General features: G+C 44.6%; 1 protein-coding gene across 2 annotated transcripts in view; it reads right to left on the reverse strand.

Moving 5' to 3' along the window:
• Window positions 1-14,706, reverse strand: part of ATF6 (activating transcription factor 6) — a 740,128-nt gene that overhangs the window by 85,702 nt on the left and 639,720 nt on the right. For both annotated transcript variants that reach the window (XM_085654834.1, XM_085654835.1), the window contains one exon: window positions 2,616-2,727. In XM_085654834.1, coding sequence (XP_085510960.1) covers window positions 2,616-2,727 — 112 coding nt within the window. The remainder of the gene's footprint in view (window positions 1-2,615; window positions 2,728-14,706) is intronic.

Here is a 14,706-nt window from a genome sequence, read left to right on the forward strand (position 1 = left end):
TAGATATCTATATATCTATATCAACATGTTCCATGTGTGTCCATTGGCCGGTTAGCTCAGTTGGTTACAGCGTGGTGCTAATAACGCCAAGGTAGCGGGTTCGATCCCGTACTGGCCATGGCAATGTTTTTAGCAGAAGGTCTGAATTCCACCCCAGCTCTGTTTTTCGGCCACTTAATTTGTGTTTTTTTAGTGTAAAAATGTTGTAGCGTTGACCCCCGAGTGACTGGGTAAGGCAATCATTTCGAAACAGTATGAAAGGAAGGCAAGAACCCTCAGGACGTGCTTAAAACAGGGCGCGGCGAAGTGAATGGAGACAAAGCACACGAGTGACTTGAACGATTGGGGTAAATGGTTCTTAAAAGTGGGATAGAGAGAGAAGGAACATCTGCATAGGGGGAAATTGAGAAACAACTGCTTCCGCCGGTACGAAACCTCTCAGCATTGTGACACAGAGCATTCTCGCACAGCATGAACTAATACAACGGGAGTAAATTGAAGTATCAAAATAATCTAATAGCTACCAGACGGAGAACAAGATGTATTGTAATTGATCAATTTGGATTTATATAGCCCCTACCACCCCTGATGAAGCGTTTTATTGTGGAGGAAGTGAAGTTCAGGAGTGAGCAGACACAGAAGGGAGAGATTGCGCTAATATTCTAATGTGTAAACATGAAATGATGAAAACGGGAGAGGGTAGGAAGAGGGGCGATTGTTTACAGGCTTTTGATTCGACGTGCAGGCGGGGCTAGAGGAGGAAGCTACAGTATGAAGTTCAAGCACATTTGTGATAAACATTGGTAACATGACAACAGGGCCGTGAGATGGGATGTAGCCTGAGTAGAACCTTCTTGAGTCTTCCAACCATGATCTGCATATATTGCCGAATGATGCCCATATCTTGGGTTTGACGCAGAAACACCCAGAAACTAGCGTTTCCCGAGCATTATATATGGCCTGGCCATTCCTGCCCTGCACAGCACACAGTGAAGGTCTCGAAAAACATGATTGCGTCCTCTCTAGGGTCCCCAGACGCTTTAACACCTCCAGAGACATTGCACCTACACCTCCAGGGACACCATTCACCTTACCAGGACCCTTCCTCCTCCTTAAAGAGCCACTGCAAGTTATCACCTACAAGGACAGGGCACCTCCCTGCCTTATGGGACCCTGCTCCCCAGCCACCTACAGGGACTATGCATGACCCCTCCCCCCACGATTTGAGATTGTTCACTCACTACCCCCACCTACGGGGACACTACACCTCTCCTGCGCCGTGTGATCCTGCACCACAGCCGCCTACAGGGACCATGCCTGACTCCCTCATGACTAGAGATTTTGCTCCTGCCTTTCCTTCAGGGATTCTACACCTCCCCACCTCCATGGAACCTGCACCTATCTGGCCTATAGACACCCAGCACCTCTATTACACCTAAAATGCACAAATCTGACTTTCATTTCTTGTACATAATTGTGCAGAAAACGTGTAGCATTTGAAAAAACAGGGGCAACAGTTATTGCCTCTTACCATTCCCATCAACCTATAATCCAGAGTTTATCAAAAGGCCTGTTCACGGTGGAAGCATGTATATTTTCCGCCCAACCCCCCTTCTGAGCGCCGCCTTTGTTGCTCTACCACACCTAGTGGTACATTAAATAAAATGTTAATTTTGTTTGCTGTTGGAGGTCTTGGCAACTGCCATTGCTACTGGCCCTTTCCTCATTACAAATGTTTTTGCGCAAGTGTTTTTTATTTTTAACAATACACAATCTTGGAACAATAAATATAACAAACACTTGCAATGCTATAGGTCTCGCATTTGTGAGAGTTTAAGCTTTTGTGAGAGTTCAACATAAATAACAATCCTTTTATTTATATGTTTTAAAATCAGGCAAGCAGTGCGTAAACACACACTTTATAAGAAGCAAGGTTGGCAGTAAAAAAGGCGCAGTTACTGCTAGCCTTGGTTCTCGTAAGCAACGACTATAAATACAAAGTGTGTGTTTACGGACCGCTTGCAGGTTTTCAATACACATAAGTAAAAGGCATTCTCATTTACAATGCCAATAGCTCATACTTTCACAAATGCGAGACCTATTGCATTGCAAATGCTTGTTTATTTGAGGAACGTTATATCTATACAATGCTACGTACAAAAACGTTACAAGATGGCCGCCGCGAAAGTGTGATTGGATTTGTCCTTTTTTCATGTCTGTAATGTTAAATGATTATGAGAAACTTTCACTGTGTGTGGTCGTCATGAGAAAGGCTGAATGCTGAAACGCGCCCGACGCTTTTTTATTACTTACCCGCATAACTAGAATAAATTACATTTCTGAAATTCTGCTACATTGGAGTGTATATATATATGTTTTTCGACCGAAAGAAAACTGCATTAGAGAAGTTTCTTTGTGCTCTCTTGGTACATGCGTTTGATGGCTGTGTGAGAGAAGCTGGGAGTGTGAGGAACCCAACATCTTGTAACGCCTGTGTTTTTCTGCAATAGCATGAAGCACCATCTTAACTAGAAGAGGCCAATTGATTACTTATTTCAGACTTATTTCTTCAAATTACCACGATCTTGAAACTAATGATAACATTTTAAACTCACCCTCCGAAAGGACACCACATAAAACGTGTCCCCTCTCCGGCGCAGAGCTTCTAGGAAGTCTTGATAGCTTCTTGGTGATGCATAATAAATTTCCAACTCACTCCCAGGGTTTCTGCCAATCAAGCAAAACAATTCACTTAAATAGTTGCAGCATTTTGATAGCATAGCAGACTGCAGCACATTTTGTCACTGTGGCACCATTGCATAAATAGTATAATCTATTCAAGATAGGCAATGTTATTTTACATTCTGCTATGTTCTAAAAAATACAGACTGGAAAAGAATAATCTGAATGGTGTGCTTTTGCTCACAATTCAGACCTTGAAGTGTTTTTCCAGTGGTATAAAGTCTCTGCAATGGTGAAGTCATGATTGAGGAAAATTACTGCTCTTTATGTCTAACCGCAGCATTTCTTATTGTACGTTTTTTTCAGTAAATTTTTTGGAATGATATAATTTATGAAGCTCTATACCCAGATATGAAGTACCCACAGGGCACAGAATTTGGCTGCAATCAATGGATTCTGATCAATTGGCAGAGCCTTTAGTCTAGCCCGGTAGGAAGTTCCGCTACCTCGGTATTGTCTGGAAATGCAGAAGACAAAGAGTGCCCGGCGGGACTAGGCTTTTAGCCATGCCAAGGAAGAAGCTCCCCAAACACAGTGCCTGCTGGTCACTTCTGAATACAGGGCCACTATGTTATGTTAGATATATTTGTATAGCGCATGGCTGCCCCAGCACCGGGGTGTCCCAGCGCTACCGGACGGATGGCCAGAGAAGGTGAAGCTAGACAGATGAAAAGACAGCCAGGTATAATCTGTTTCTAAATGCCCAAGGAACATGTGCGCACCATGCGCACACACAGTGGAGCTAGATGGATGAAAACAGCCAGGTTTTGATCTGTTTTGTAAATGCCGAATGATAGTGTGTGCTGCGTGCAGTGAGTGGTATGGAGTTCCATAGGGCAGGGGCCAAAGCCCTAAAAGAGAGCCCACCCAGCTCTGCTCCTACGCACCCGGGGAGTGCAGGCCAGATGTAGGTCTATGGAGCGCAGTGCTCGCGTTGGAACATATAATGTACAGAGCCCCTGCAATATCTGGGGACCCTGGCCGTGTAAGATCTTATGGGTGGTGCAGAGAGTTTTAAATTGAATTCTCTGTTCGATCGGCAGCCAGTGGAGATGGCGCAAGAGATTGGAGGTATGACAGTGCTTAGGGAGGGCGAAGAGAATGCGGGCAGCCGCATTCTGTGCCCTTTGAAGTCTCTTAGTGACAGTTTTATTTACGCCAAGTGGCAGTCCATTTCAATAGTTGAGACGTGACAGAACCACCGATTGAATGATCACTTGTCGAGTGGAAGCATCAAAAAAACCCAGAATGGGTTTCAGACCGCATAGATGGCCAAAGCATGTACCTGCCACCTTTTTGGCGTGAAGCTTGAAAGAGAGGGCGGTGTCCATCAGGACTCCCAAGTTCTTGACTACACGTTTTGGTTGGGGCGGAGTGCCCAGTGCCACAGGCCACCAATGATAGTCCCATTTATGGGTATCGCGGCCTACCAGGAGCACCTCCGTTTTCATGGAGTTAAGTTGTAGATAATTATCCGCCATCCAGTCTAAGATGGCCAAAACATCTTCACGGAATTTCAGTTGGTCTAGAGCTAGATTGTTGGAGAAAGTGAATATCTATTGCTTGTCGTCGGCGTATGATATCATATTAATATTCCGGGCTTTGGCCAGGAGGGCTTTAGGGCGGACGTACACGTTGAACAACGTAGGGCTCAGGGCAGAGCCTTGGGGGACACAACTGCTGAGGGGGTAGGTGCTAGACAAGGAGGGAGGAGTAACATTAAACTTTTCATCCTGACCACCAGTGCAGGGCAATGCCTACAAATTACACCCTGGACTCAGTCATCCTCCTCCCAGTGCCTCTTGGGCACAGACTTCTGCCGTTCAAAACAAGCACTGATTGCAGGGTAAAGCTCTAATCCCTTTACCTACTAGGGCACAGCCTTGAACCATGTCCAGCAGTAAAAGAGCAGATTCCCTTTGAGTATTTCTCTTTGTGGCTATAGTGGTACACCCTCATTCGGCCTAAAAACATTAATTATGCTTACTGCTAACTGAACAACTAAGGCAGTTATTATTATTCGATATAAAAAAATACCATAAAAGCAACAAAGTTGTCCAAAACCAGTTACAAGCATGGAAAAGGTTAATAATCCATCAGTTTAAAAACCATATAATACAGTTCCAATCCAAACATTAAAATATTACATTGCCCTTATCCCACATCCAACCAATTCATCTAGTTATAGGGACCAGTCATAAAAAATGATAAGTAATTTTAACAGGGAATCTACAGGTTACCGCTGCCCCTTGTGTTCCTTAGTCTAAATGCAGCCCTTAAGTTAATGGTACAAAACAGTGTAAAAATATTTGGGGCCAGTTTTAAAAATAACAGTGCCACCCGTGCCTGTTTGAATATGGCTTTCTTTAAAATTCCCTTCAGGAAGAGTCTCCTGGGGTAAGAGTAAAAAGGGCATAATAAAATGAAATGAAGGGTGTCCTGAGGAGATCTATGATCGCAGCCACAGGGCCCCTTCATTTCTATGGAAGGTGTGAACCCTGCCGTGTCCGCTAAAACGTGATGCAAGAGATTCAGCCTAAACCGGGTCATTAAAAATCTATCATGTGCACTGTTTATGCAAGACAAGTATGGTTCAATGCCTCTAACAGACCTAACTACTAGGTGTTCCCTGACCGACTGCTTAACTAGCTCTGTGTCTTCTCGGAGCATTAATGCACGTTTGAAAAACTGGTCCTTAACCAGAGCCTTGTCTTTCATACCCTCTTTGGAGGGGTTGGCAAATAGGTCTACAGAACCAATTTTCTCCAAAGTCTCCTTCACGTATTTAAGCCAGGGAATTGTTAAACCGTGATCCAGGGAAAGGCAGTCTTCTATAACCTGCCTACTAAAAGCCGCCTCCTCGTTTGCCCAGATCTTTATCCAACAGACTAAGGGTTTGACTGCCATACTGTCTCGGCACCTAATTCTTCATGCACAATGTGGGCTGGCGTGCTGTGGGGTACTTTTAGCAGATGCCGAAGATATATATTCTCTTCAATTTGTAGCTGTACGGCCTGAGTAAAGCCCCACACCTCGCTTCCATACAGAACTTTGGCACAGCACACAGCATTATATAATCTCAGTATCTGCTTAGGGTACCAGCGACCTAACCTGTGCGCAAAGCTCATTATGGACCCGGTACAACTGGTCATGGCCCGACGTTTTTTATCTATCAGGTGTTTAAAATTTAATTGATGACCAAATAAAATCCCCAGATATGAAAAGGACTGTACCTTTCCTAACTGATGCGATCCAATTGTATACTTTAGATTACTGTTTACTAGTTTTTTTTCCCCACTTCCATTACATATGATTTTGCCAGGTTGGGCGATAAGTCCAGATTCTCCATAAATGACACAAACCCGTCAATTAAAAGATGCAAGCCTTTTGGGGGTATGAGCTAAAAGTACCGCGTCATCTGCATAAAGCAGAACAGTGGAGAAGTGTGGCTCAATGATTAGAGCGGCAGACCCTGATGCAGAGGTCTAGCCCGGGACCAGGGTTCAATTCCCCGCCTCGGTGGGTCTTGGGCTCAAAAAATTCCACGGACCTGATAATTCTTGCCCACTCTGCAACTCTGGGCAATAGCTTGCTTGCTTGCTTAATCTCCACAACGGCCCCCACAACGCTAAGGATGCCTGGCCTCCACCTTGGGGGTGCCCAGGAGTGGATGCCTCACAGGGAAAGCCAGGATGGGTTCCACGGCGGTATTCGTACAAGCGCCTTGAGACCCTTGCGGGTGAGTAGTGCGCTATACAAGTATTAATTTACAACAGGGATCCCACGAGTACCTATCCTAGGGGTATCTACCTGTAACATGCTTAGTTCGCGGTCAAGACCGTTTATATATAGTGTGAACAAAAAGGGAGCTAATATGCAACCCTGTCAGACCCCACTGGGTTCTGTTGTTTTCCCCTCCTGACTGTATCTGACCACTGCTGCGGTGTGCTTTTAAGATGTTAATAAGCCCTGGATCTACACCCAGCCCACCCATGATCGACCACAGTTTCCCTCGATTTACTCTATCAAAGGCTGCAGTCAGGTCCATGAATGCCAAATACATCGTCCCTTGATTAACTATTGTGTATTTGGCCGAAATCAGGTACAAATTGAGGCATTGGTCGGTAGTAGATTTTCCAGGTCTAAAACCAAATTGAAGATCGCTTATAACCCGGTGCTCATCTGCCCAATCAATCAGCCGATTTAAAACCACCCGTCCTAACACCTTCGCTGACACATCGATGAGGGAAATCGGACGGTAACACTGCAGACTGTCCCTATTACCTTTTTTGAAAATAGGGACAATTGTGGCAGTGGTCCAGGATACTGGGATTACCGTGTCCACTGCTGCATTTATGATCCAGGTCAAGATTGGCGTCCAAAGATCCACTTTGCTGATAAAGAGATCGGGTGGAATCCCATCTGGGCCCGGGGCCTTATTCCTGGTTAGGCCTCCAATTCCAGTTTTTATCTCTCCCAGTGAAAATCTTAAAAAGGGTGTGACCTGTTCAGAGTGATCCTCCAGCAACTGGTTCGTGCATGGGGTATAATTATAGAGCCTTTGAAAGTGCTTGTGCCATTGCTCTACTAAGGCAGTTGTCCCCTGTCCTTGTCTTCATTTTCTGGTCGGGCTGTGACAATCCCACTGCTAGACTCTTAGACACGGTCATGAATAGAAGGTGGTAAGATCACATACTGGTATGTAACCCTTGGGCAAAGCTATGCTGTTAGTATGGGGGAGGAAGCTAGTAAATTGTTTGGCACTGCCCATCTTCAATGGGTGCAGAAGTAGCTGGAAACCTCTGAGGGAGGGATTATTTTGCTCACTAACCTCTAATGCCAGGCCTCGGAAGCATGACAGGTCCACCAAACTACAAACTGTATTACCCTACTGCCGAGGTGCAAAGGGATTTTCCCCTCTCTGGTCCTAATTTAGAAAGTCTAACCAAAAACTAGCACATTTATCTGGTAATGTTTTTTATGTCTTTAGACCACGAAGACAAAACATGCTGTTAGGGGAAGGGGCCATTCTTCACCGCTCAATGGGTGCTCGTTCCAGTTGGTGGGATGTGCTTATTGCACCACAACATGGTCTTAGCAATAACCCCTTCTCATGAAACACTTTGAAAAGTGGGCTATAAAGCAAATTCACTAGCTCCTATCAATCAACCACATTCTATGTCGAATGCGTTGAATTTGAAGTCTGCAAATGTCTGGTGTCCCACACCCAGATATCTACATACTTTAAAAATAAAATTACAAAACATTTAATGAAAGAATTTGAACCAATTTTTAATATGGACATATTATGTGAATGGTAGACCTTTATAGCCCAAACTGATTTTTCCTTTTTGTCCTCTCTTGCTTCCCCCGTCACAGAACCACACTAGCCTTTATATTTTATCAACTTTTAAAATATATGTTTTTTATAAACAGGTTTTATTGGGAACCAGATAGACAGTCAGTCAAAATAACTTTATTCGATTCTTAAGAATCATAAAAGTTTACATGTATACATAGTATAGTTCTTAAAAGAAAACCTATACAAAAAGACTGTCACAAATACATGATCAAGCTTTAAAAAATTAACATTTCAACACACATATCTCACTCCAGCATCATTCTAACTCCCCCTGCAGAAATGTCATAATTAATAACATTAATTCATCATATTAGTGTTCCACACATTAATATTAAATAGATAATGCTATAAAATCATTTAAAAGCTTAATTTCATATTACGATTCATACCGTTTCCTAATTGATAAGGCAGTTCGAGTAAAGTTAAGCATGGCAATACAATTAGCAGCAGTAGATAAAGAACGTAAGAAATGAAAACTCTCCTGATAGGAACAGGGTCTCATATCACGCAAAACAGGTTTGATAAAACGTGTCCTTGGATCTTTGTAGAGATTGCAGAACAATACAAAGTGCATCGTGCTTTGTTGGGCTAAATTCTTGCACGGACAGGGAGTTAGTCTCTCACACCAACTCACCTGTTTAGGGAAAGCCACAAGAAAGTGCAATGTGCAGAGTTGAAATCTGGTCATAAGGAAACGTAAATGAACTTGGAGAGTAAAGGACAGATAAAATTGCGGATGGTTTGGGCGTCCATATACACAGCTACGCGTTTCGCAATCCTGACTAGATATTAGGCAATAGGCATTTTTTATCATCAATTTCATATTAGGTTGAATACAGTCTGGAGTATCATAATAATGCCCTAACCCGATCTTATAAAGATTTTCTTTGACATATCGGAGCCAGGGAATGGCAAGAGCCTTTTCAAGGGACATGCAGTCTCTGAGAACACTCTTTGAAAATGGTAAGTTCTCTGATGTCCACACTTTTCCCCAGAGGATCAACGGTGCAATATTTATTCTATCCCTTACAAAGTCCAACACCACTTCTAGGTGTCAAAAAACATTGGAGGAACTAACAGGGATCATTAATAATCTATTTAAAAATATATTTTCCAGGATTTGTAGCTGGTTGCTTTTGTGATGTCCCCATACTCCTGCCCCGAAAGTGGCTACTGAAAACATTTAGATTCGTATAGGGTTATCATCTCTGCTACTGGCTTATGTCCTAGCTTACAAGCAAAGCGGAACAGTCCCTCCACTGTTCTGCTAGTGTGTTGGACTCTAGCCACAATCAGTTGTTCCCAATTTATTTTGTTATTTAAAACATTCCCTAAATAAGTAAAATTGGGCACCTTGTCTATTATCTCATCCTTCACCACAAATGTCCTTGTTTTCGTTTGTTTAGGACCACACACCATAATAAAAGATTTACTAAAATTTACTTTCAAGTCTAATGCCAACATAAAGTCAGTAAAGGCATTCAAGGCTTTTTGAAGGCTATTGGCCGTCAAGGCCATCAGGACAGTGTTGTCTGCGTATGACAGCAGGGCTACTGATTTACCTCCTATGCAAGTCTAGTTGTTGCTCCAAAAGAAAAGCCTCCAGACCATTTATATATAAAAGGAATAAAAAAAGGGGCCAAGATGCACCCTTGACAAACCCCCTCTGTTAAAACAATTGACCTGGTCTTCTCACCCCGGGACCATAACGGTTAGAAACAGTAGTAGAGGCATGCAACCTGAGCAACAGGGTTATAAGGGGTCCCTCGCAGCCCATTTTTTCCATTAAATTCCATAACTTCCCCCTGTTCACTGTATCAAATGCGCTGGATACGTCCATGAAAGCAAGGTGGATTGACCCCCTCCTCGCCTTCATGTACTTACCCATGATCAGGCACAGGTTGAGGCACTGTTCGTTTGTTCCCATGCCCCTTCTGAAGCCATATTGAGTGTTGGATATGAGACCAGAGTCATTAGCCCAAGATTCCAAGCGTGCTAGAATTACCCTCCCAAGACTTTACACGTGGCATCAATTAGGGATATGGGCCTGTAGCATGCTGGATCGTTTCTATTACCTTTTTTGTAGATCGGCACCACTACAGCCTCTTTCCATGATGAGGGATCAGTCCCACTATTACAGCTTTAAAAACATTAACCAATAATGGAGCCCATAGTTCGTGGTTGCTTTTAAATAAGTCCAGGGGCTCCCCGTCGGGGCCTGGTGCTTTCGAGGAAATACCCTTTGTTAGAGCATCTTTAACCTCGCTAACAGTCAGGGAGGAGCTAAGGTGATATGCTGTATCTAAATTAATTACTAGTCCATCACTTTGTTCATCAGGAGAGACGCAGTTTGGGTTAAAACAGTTTGTAAAATAAAGTTCCAAGGCTTCCCCTAGTATTGTTGACTCCATGCTCTTCACCTCGTTAGTGAAAAAGGGGCGATTGATAACCTCCCAGAAACTTTTAGAATCCCTGAGAGCACTAGCTCTTTTAAGATCTTCCCATGCTTGTCTTCTCAGATCATCCTTTCTCTGCTTAATTACTCGTTTAAAAGTTTGCCTTGCTTTCTTGATTAAAGTTCGGTCACGAGGGATTGCATGCAAGGCATTCTTAAGATCTTTATTCGCTCCAGTGCACTCGGCATTAAACCATCTTGTTTCTTGAGGGGCCCTCCTTTTCACGAGCTTGGTCAAGTCTTTAGCAACATTTTTACAAATAAATTCAAAATCCCGTATAACTACGTCTGGGTGGGAATCATGAGTTAAACATGACATCATTTGACTTGAATTGGTTTTAACAATGTTCTCCTCAAATTGAGAGGGAATTATTTTAATCCATTTTAGTCTTACTCCCTGGTTACGGTTATACTTAAGTGGACACTTGTCGCCCTTGCCCTCCTGTGCCGTTACATACACAGAAATAGTGAGGGGATTGTGGTCACTAGCTGGGTTTGGTTCAACCACAAACCTCACTACGAGGCTGGCGCATTTTTTAGATATTAACAGAAAATCAATTGCACTAGTATTACCCCCACCCTTGTAAGTTGGATATTGTATTGACGGGGTACTAACTATCAGCTAGACATAAATCATTAACCACAATAATAGAGTTTAACGCTTCACCCTGCGCGGTGTGTTTAAAATGTGGCAAGGGCTGATTCTCAGTATCAGTGAGCCCGCAAACATTGGTTGAACTATAGCCACATATTGTGCAAGTAAAATCACCTGCCCAAATTATACATAAAGGATGATATTTCCCTGCAACCTTATCGATTTCCTCTTTGAGGGTATTAATGACCTCACAGTTATTTGGATCAAAAATATTATAGTACCAGTGCACCAAAAGTATTGTAGCATCAATCAAATTTGAAATCAAGATGAGCTGGTACCAGGGGGAGAATTATATTCTCTGCCGTTAGGGACCCATATTTAACAGAAATCCAGGTTACCAGTCCTCCCTTTACTCTCCCTGCAATTGAAGGTGTTGTCTGGACATTGAAAGAACAGTATCCATCTATATCAATATCATTCATACTCCAAGTTTCTGGGACACAAATTATGTCAAAAGTCTTAATATATTGAAGCCATGTCTCATCAGTTAATTTTGAGGAAAGACCTGCAATATTCCAAGAGATAAGTCTAAGAGGGCAGATATTAACATCATACTCTACTGTGACTTCCTAATAATATCAGTAATTATTGGCACTGGTAAAGGGCATGAGCTATTAGCAGGGTCATAATCATATATAGAAGTGGAGGCGACAACACTTTCTGCTGAATCTTGGGCTTTATCTACATAATTCAAGGGAATATCCGATTTCTCTACATTTCTCTCAGCAGGGTTTTGTCAATCTATATCTGCAAGCCCACTCAGTGCTTCAAAGCGATGTGGGTGATGCCAGACAGGTTGCAGAGGATGCTCGTTTTCCCGAGTAAGCCTCTCTTCCTCTACAACTTGCCACGGAAGTCTGGGCGGTTGGTAAAAGAACCCCAGGGGTAGAAGGGATAGTCCCCTTGTATCTACAGACCAGTTGTCCGTTCTGTCTAGTATCATCTTAACCAGAGCTGGGGATCTGAATGATAAAACTATAAAATCTCCCGGGAGGTTCTTAGTAAATTTGCCCACCCACTCAATTCGACGCACCATCTTAAATTCTGAAAATAGCACGTTATTGGTTATCCCTGTCCTCTTATTTGAAAAGTGTAACGATTTATTCTTCAACGATGACCGGTGTTCTGACTCATCGGACGGTAATGGGGGGACGTTGGCTAATACCAGGGTATATGGAGTTGCTTCTGGGAGTAAGTGTAGATTAGTATGGGGGCCACAAAGGCGTTTTTGATCAGGGATCTGACCTTCTATTACGCTTGTGAGCTGGGATCTCCCACCCTGGGTACGGCTAGGCTCATCAGTGTAGGCGCTACCAGGTGCATGTGTATTCAGACCCTGCTTGGTAGTCAGACCTTTTGTCTGTTGTGTAATATCAATGCCAGTTTGCAAGGTGCATGTTATCCTAGGGCTTAGTGAATCAGGGGGTGTAGGAGAGTAGGATCCGCACTTATGTTGCCCCCACTTTTTTCTGATGTATACACTGGTTTCTGGCTATAGTCTGGCTGGGTCCCTGCTAATCAGGGCCCCAGTCTCTTTATTCTCTCTAAACGACTTGGAGTGCAAATTAGATGCACTAGTGATTGGATACTGTGGTGCCTTATGAGCCCCATGTATATGGTACCCTAGGTACCTAGGGCATAGGTACTTCACAGGCCTACCAGGGGCTGAAGCATGTATTATGCCACCCCTGGGAAGCAGACTAAATCTGACACCACAGGCCTGCTACTGCAGCCTGGGTGAGGTAGTGTTGGCACTCCTCACTGAGGTATAGGTTCCCTATATCTCACCATACACACACACATATAAACCTATCAGTCACCCCTAAGGCAGGCCCTATTTATCTTGAGGGCAGTATGCTTGGTTTACAATGTGAGGGGGTGCCTCTGCATGAGCAGCGCCCCTCTGCAGCTGGCAGAGTCTATTCAGTGGCTGTTTGTAGATGCGGTTAAACCATATACTCTTAAGTGCATTATAACCTACCGGTAAATGCTAACTTTGGAATGACTGCATCAAAACATGTTGTGTTTGGTGTCAAACAACTTGGAATCATACCCCCACTCCAGTAACTGGTGTGGGATTATGATCCCTCCCTTCTAGAGGAGACGACCTGTACCCACTGTGGAAACACGGTAGAAATCTGAAAGAGCCTTGGCATCACAAAATGGATGCCACCAGCACAGACACTGGGTTGCCCTCCTGCTGCTGACTGAAACTCGCAGTGGAGGAGGCCCAACAATAGGCATCCTGTCACAGGGAGGTGTAACCCCCTTCCAGACAGGATTTAGTGTATTGGGGCTGGGTGGGTGCACTCCTAGAGTGCTTTGAAGTCCTGCACTGGGGGAGCAGTAGGCTCCTCTGTGCATATGCCAGCTCAAACTGGTTCAGGGGCTACCTGTCCCTGCTCTGGCGCGAAACTGGACAAAGGGAAGTGGGTGTAACCACCCCCTACCCTGACTCTTCCAGAGGAGTGGTTATAGAGCTAGTCCCTCCCTTTCCTTTACTATAAGTTAGGGGAACCTTGCCATTGCAAGTTAGATATCCCTGGATGACGCTTTACAAGAAGAATCCTGGCCCTTCGACCTTCCACTACCTTTGGAAGACTGAAGAATCTCCCTTGGAGTCAAGGAGTGACTCCCCTGCTTGGCAAGCACCAAAAACTTGAATCAACGGTCGCAAACTTTCCCGCTCCCGCTGGAGTCCGAAGTCGCTGCAGCCCCGGAAGTGGATTTCCTGACTTCGACGGCCATTGTGAGTCCCCAGCAAAGCTGAGGCGAGTGGACCCCACGAGTGACGAGGAACAGCAATACCCGGGTACCGTTCACTATTGTCGAGTGCAACCCCTTCACGACGTTCTACGGACTTGTGCATTGGACCACGTGTGGCCCAAGCCTCCAGCAGGATTTCCATCGAAAATCAGAGGCCTACCTCGTCCCGAGTGACTGTGGGCTCCTGTGAAGCGAAACCTCACAAGGCGTCTTCGCGATCACTTGCCCGTTGGCTTGTGGGTCCCCTGAAGACGTTCTCATCGAACCAAAGGGCTCCTCTGGTTGCTCCAGGCCTGCCCTGACTTACCCTCGCTGGGTGAGTCCCTCAGACCTTGCTGGTCCGCACCGCTGACTTTCTTCACTTTCCACGAGACTTGCTGTTGCCAAGGCTTGTTGGCTCCAATCCGGTTGCCGACACCTCAGTAAGCTGCAGACTTCGTGGGGCACTCCGAATCCAGCTCCTGGTCATCGTCGATGCCTCGTGGCTGAACAGTCAAAACACCCTTGATCACCTGAAATCACCCCACTTCCGTGGGCATCCCTCTTCCTGGCCCCGTGTCACCGGCAAGTGACTGTGAACACTGTCCCTTCTGCTTTCAGGTCTTCTTCATCTTGAATCCAGCCTTGGATTCCACCGGACACTTCTCCAGTCTTCACAAGCAGCAAATCTTCTTCGGCTTCCATAGAAAACGACGACGCGACCCGACACCAAAAGACACCTATGCA

The sequence above is a fragment of the Triturus cristatus genome, chromosome 4_1, assembly GCF_964204655.1.
Source record: "Triturus cristatus chromosome 4_1, aTriCri1.1, whole genome shotgun sequence".
NCBI lineage: Eukaryota > Metazoa > Chordata > Amphibia > Caudata > Salamandridae > Triturus > Triturus cristatus.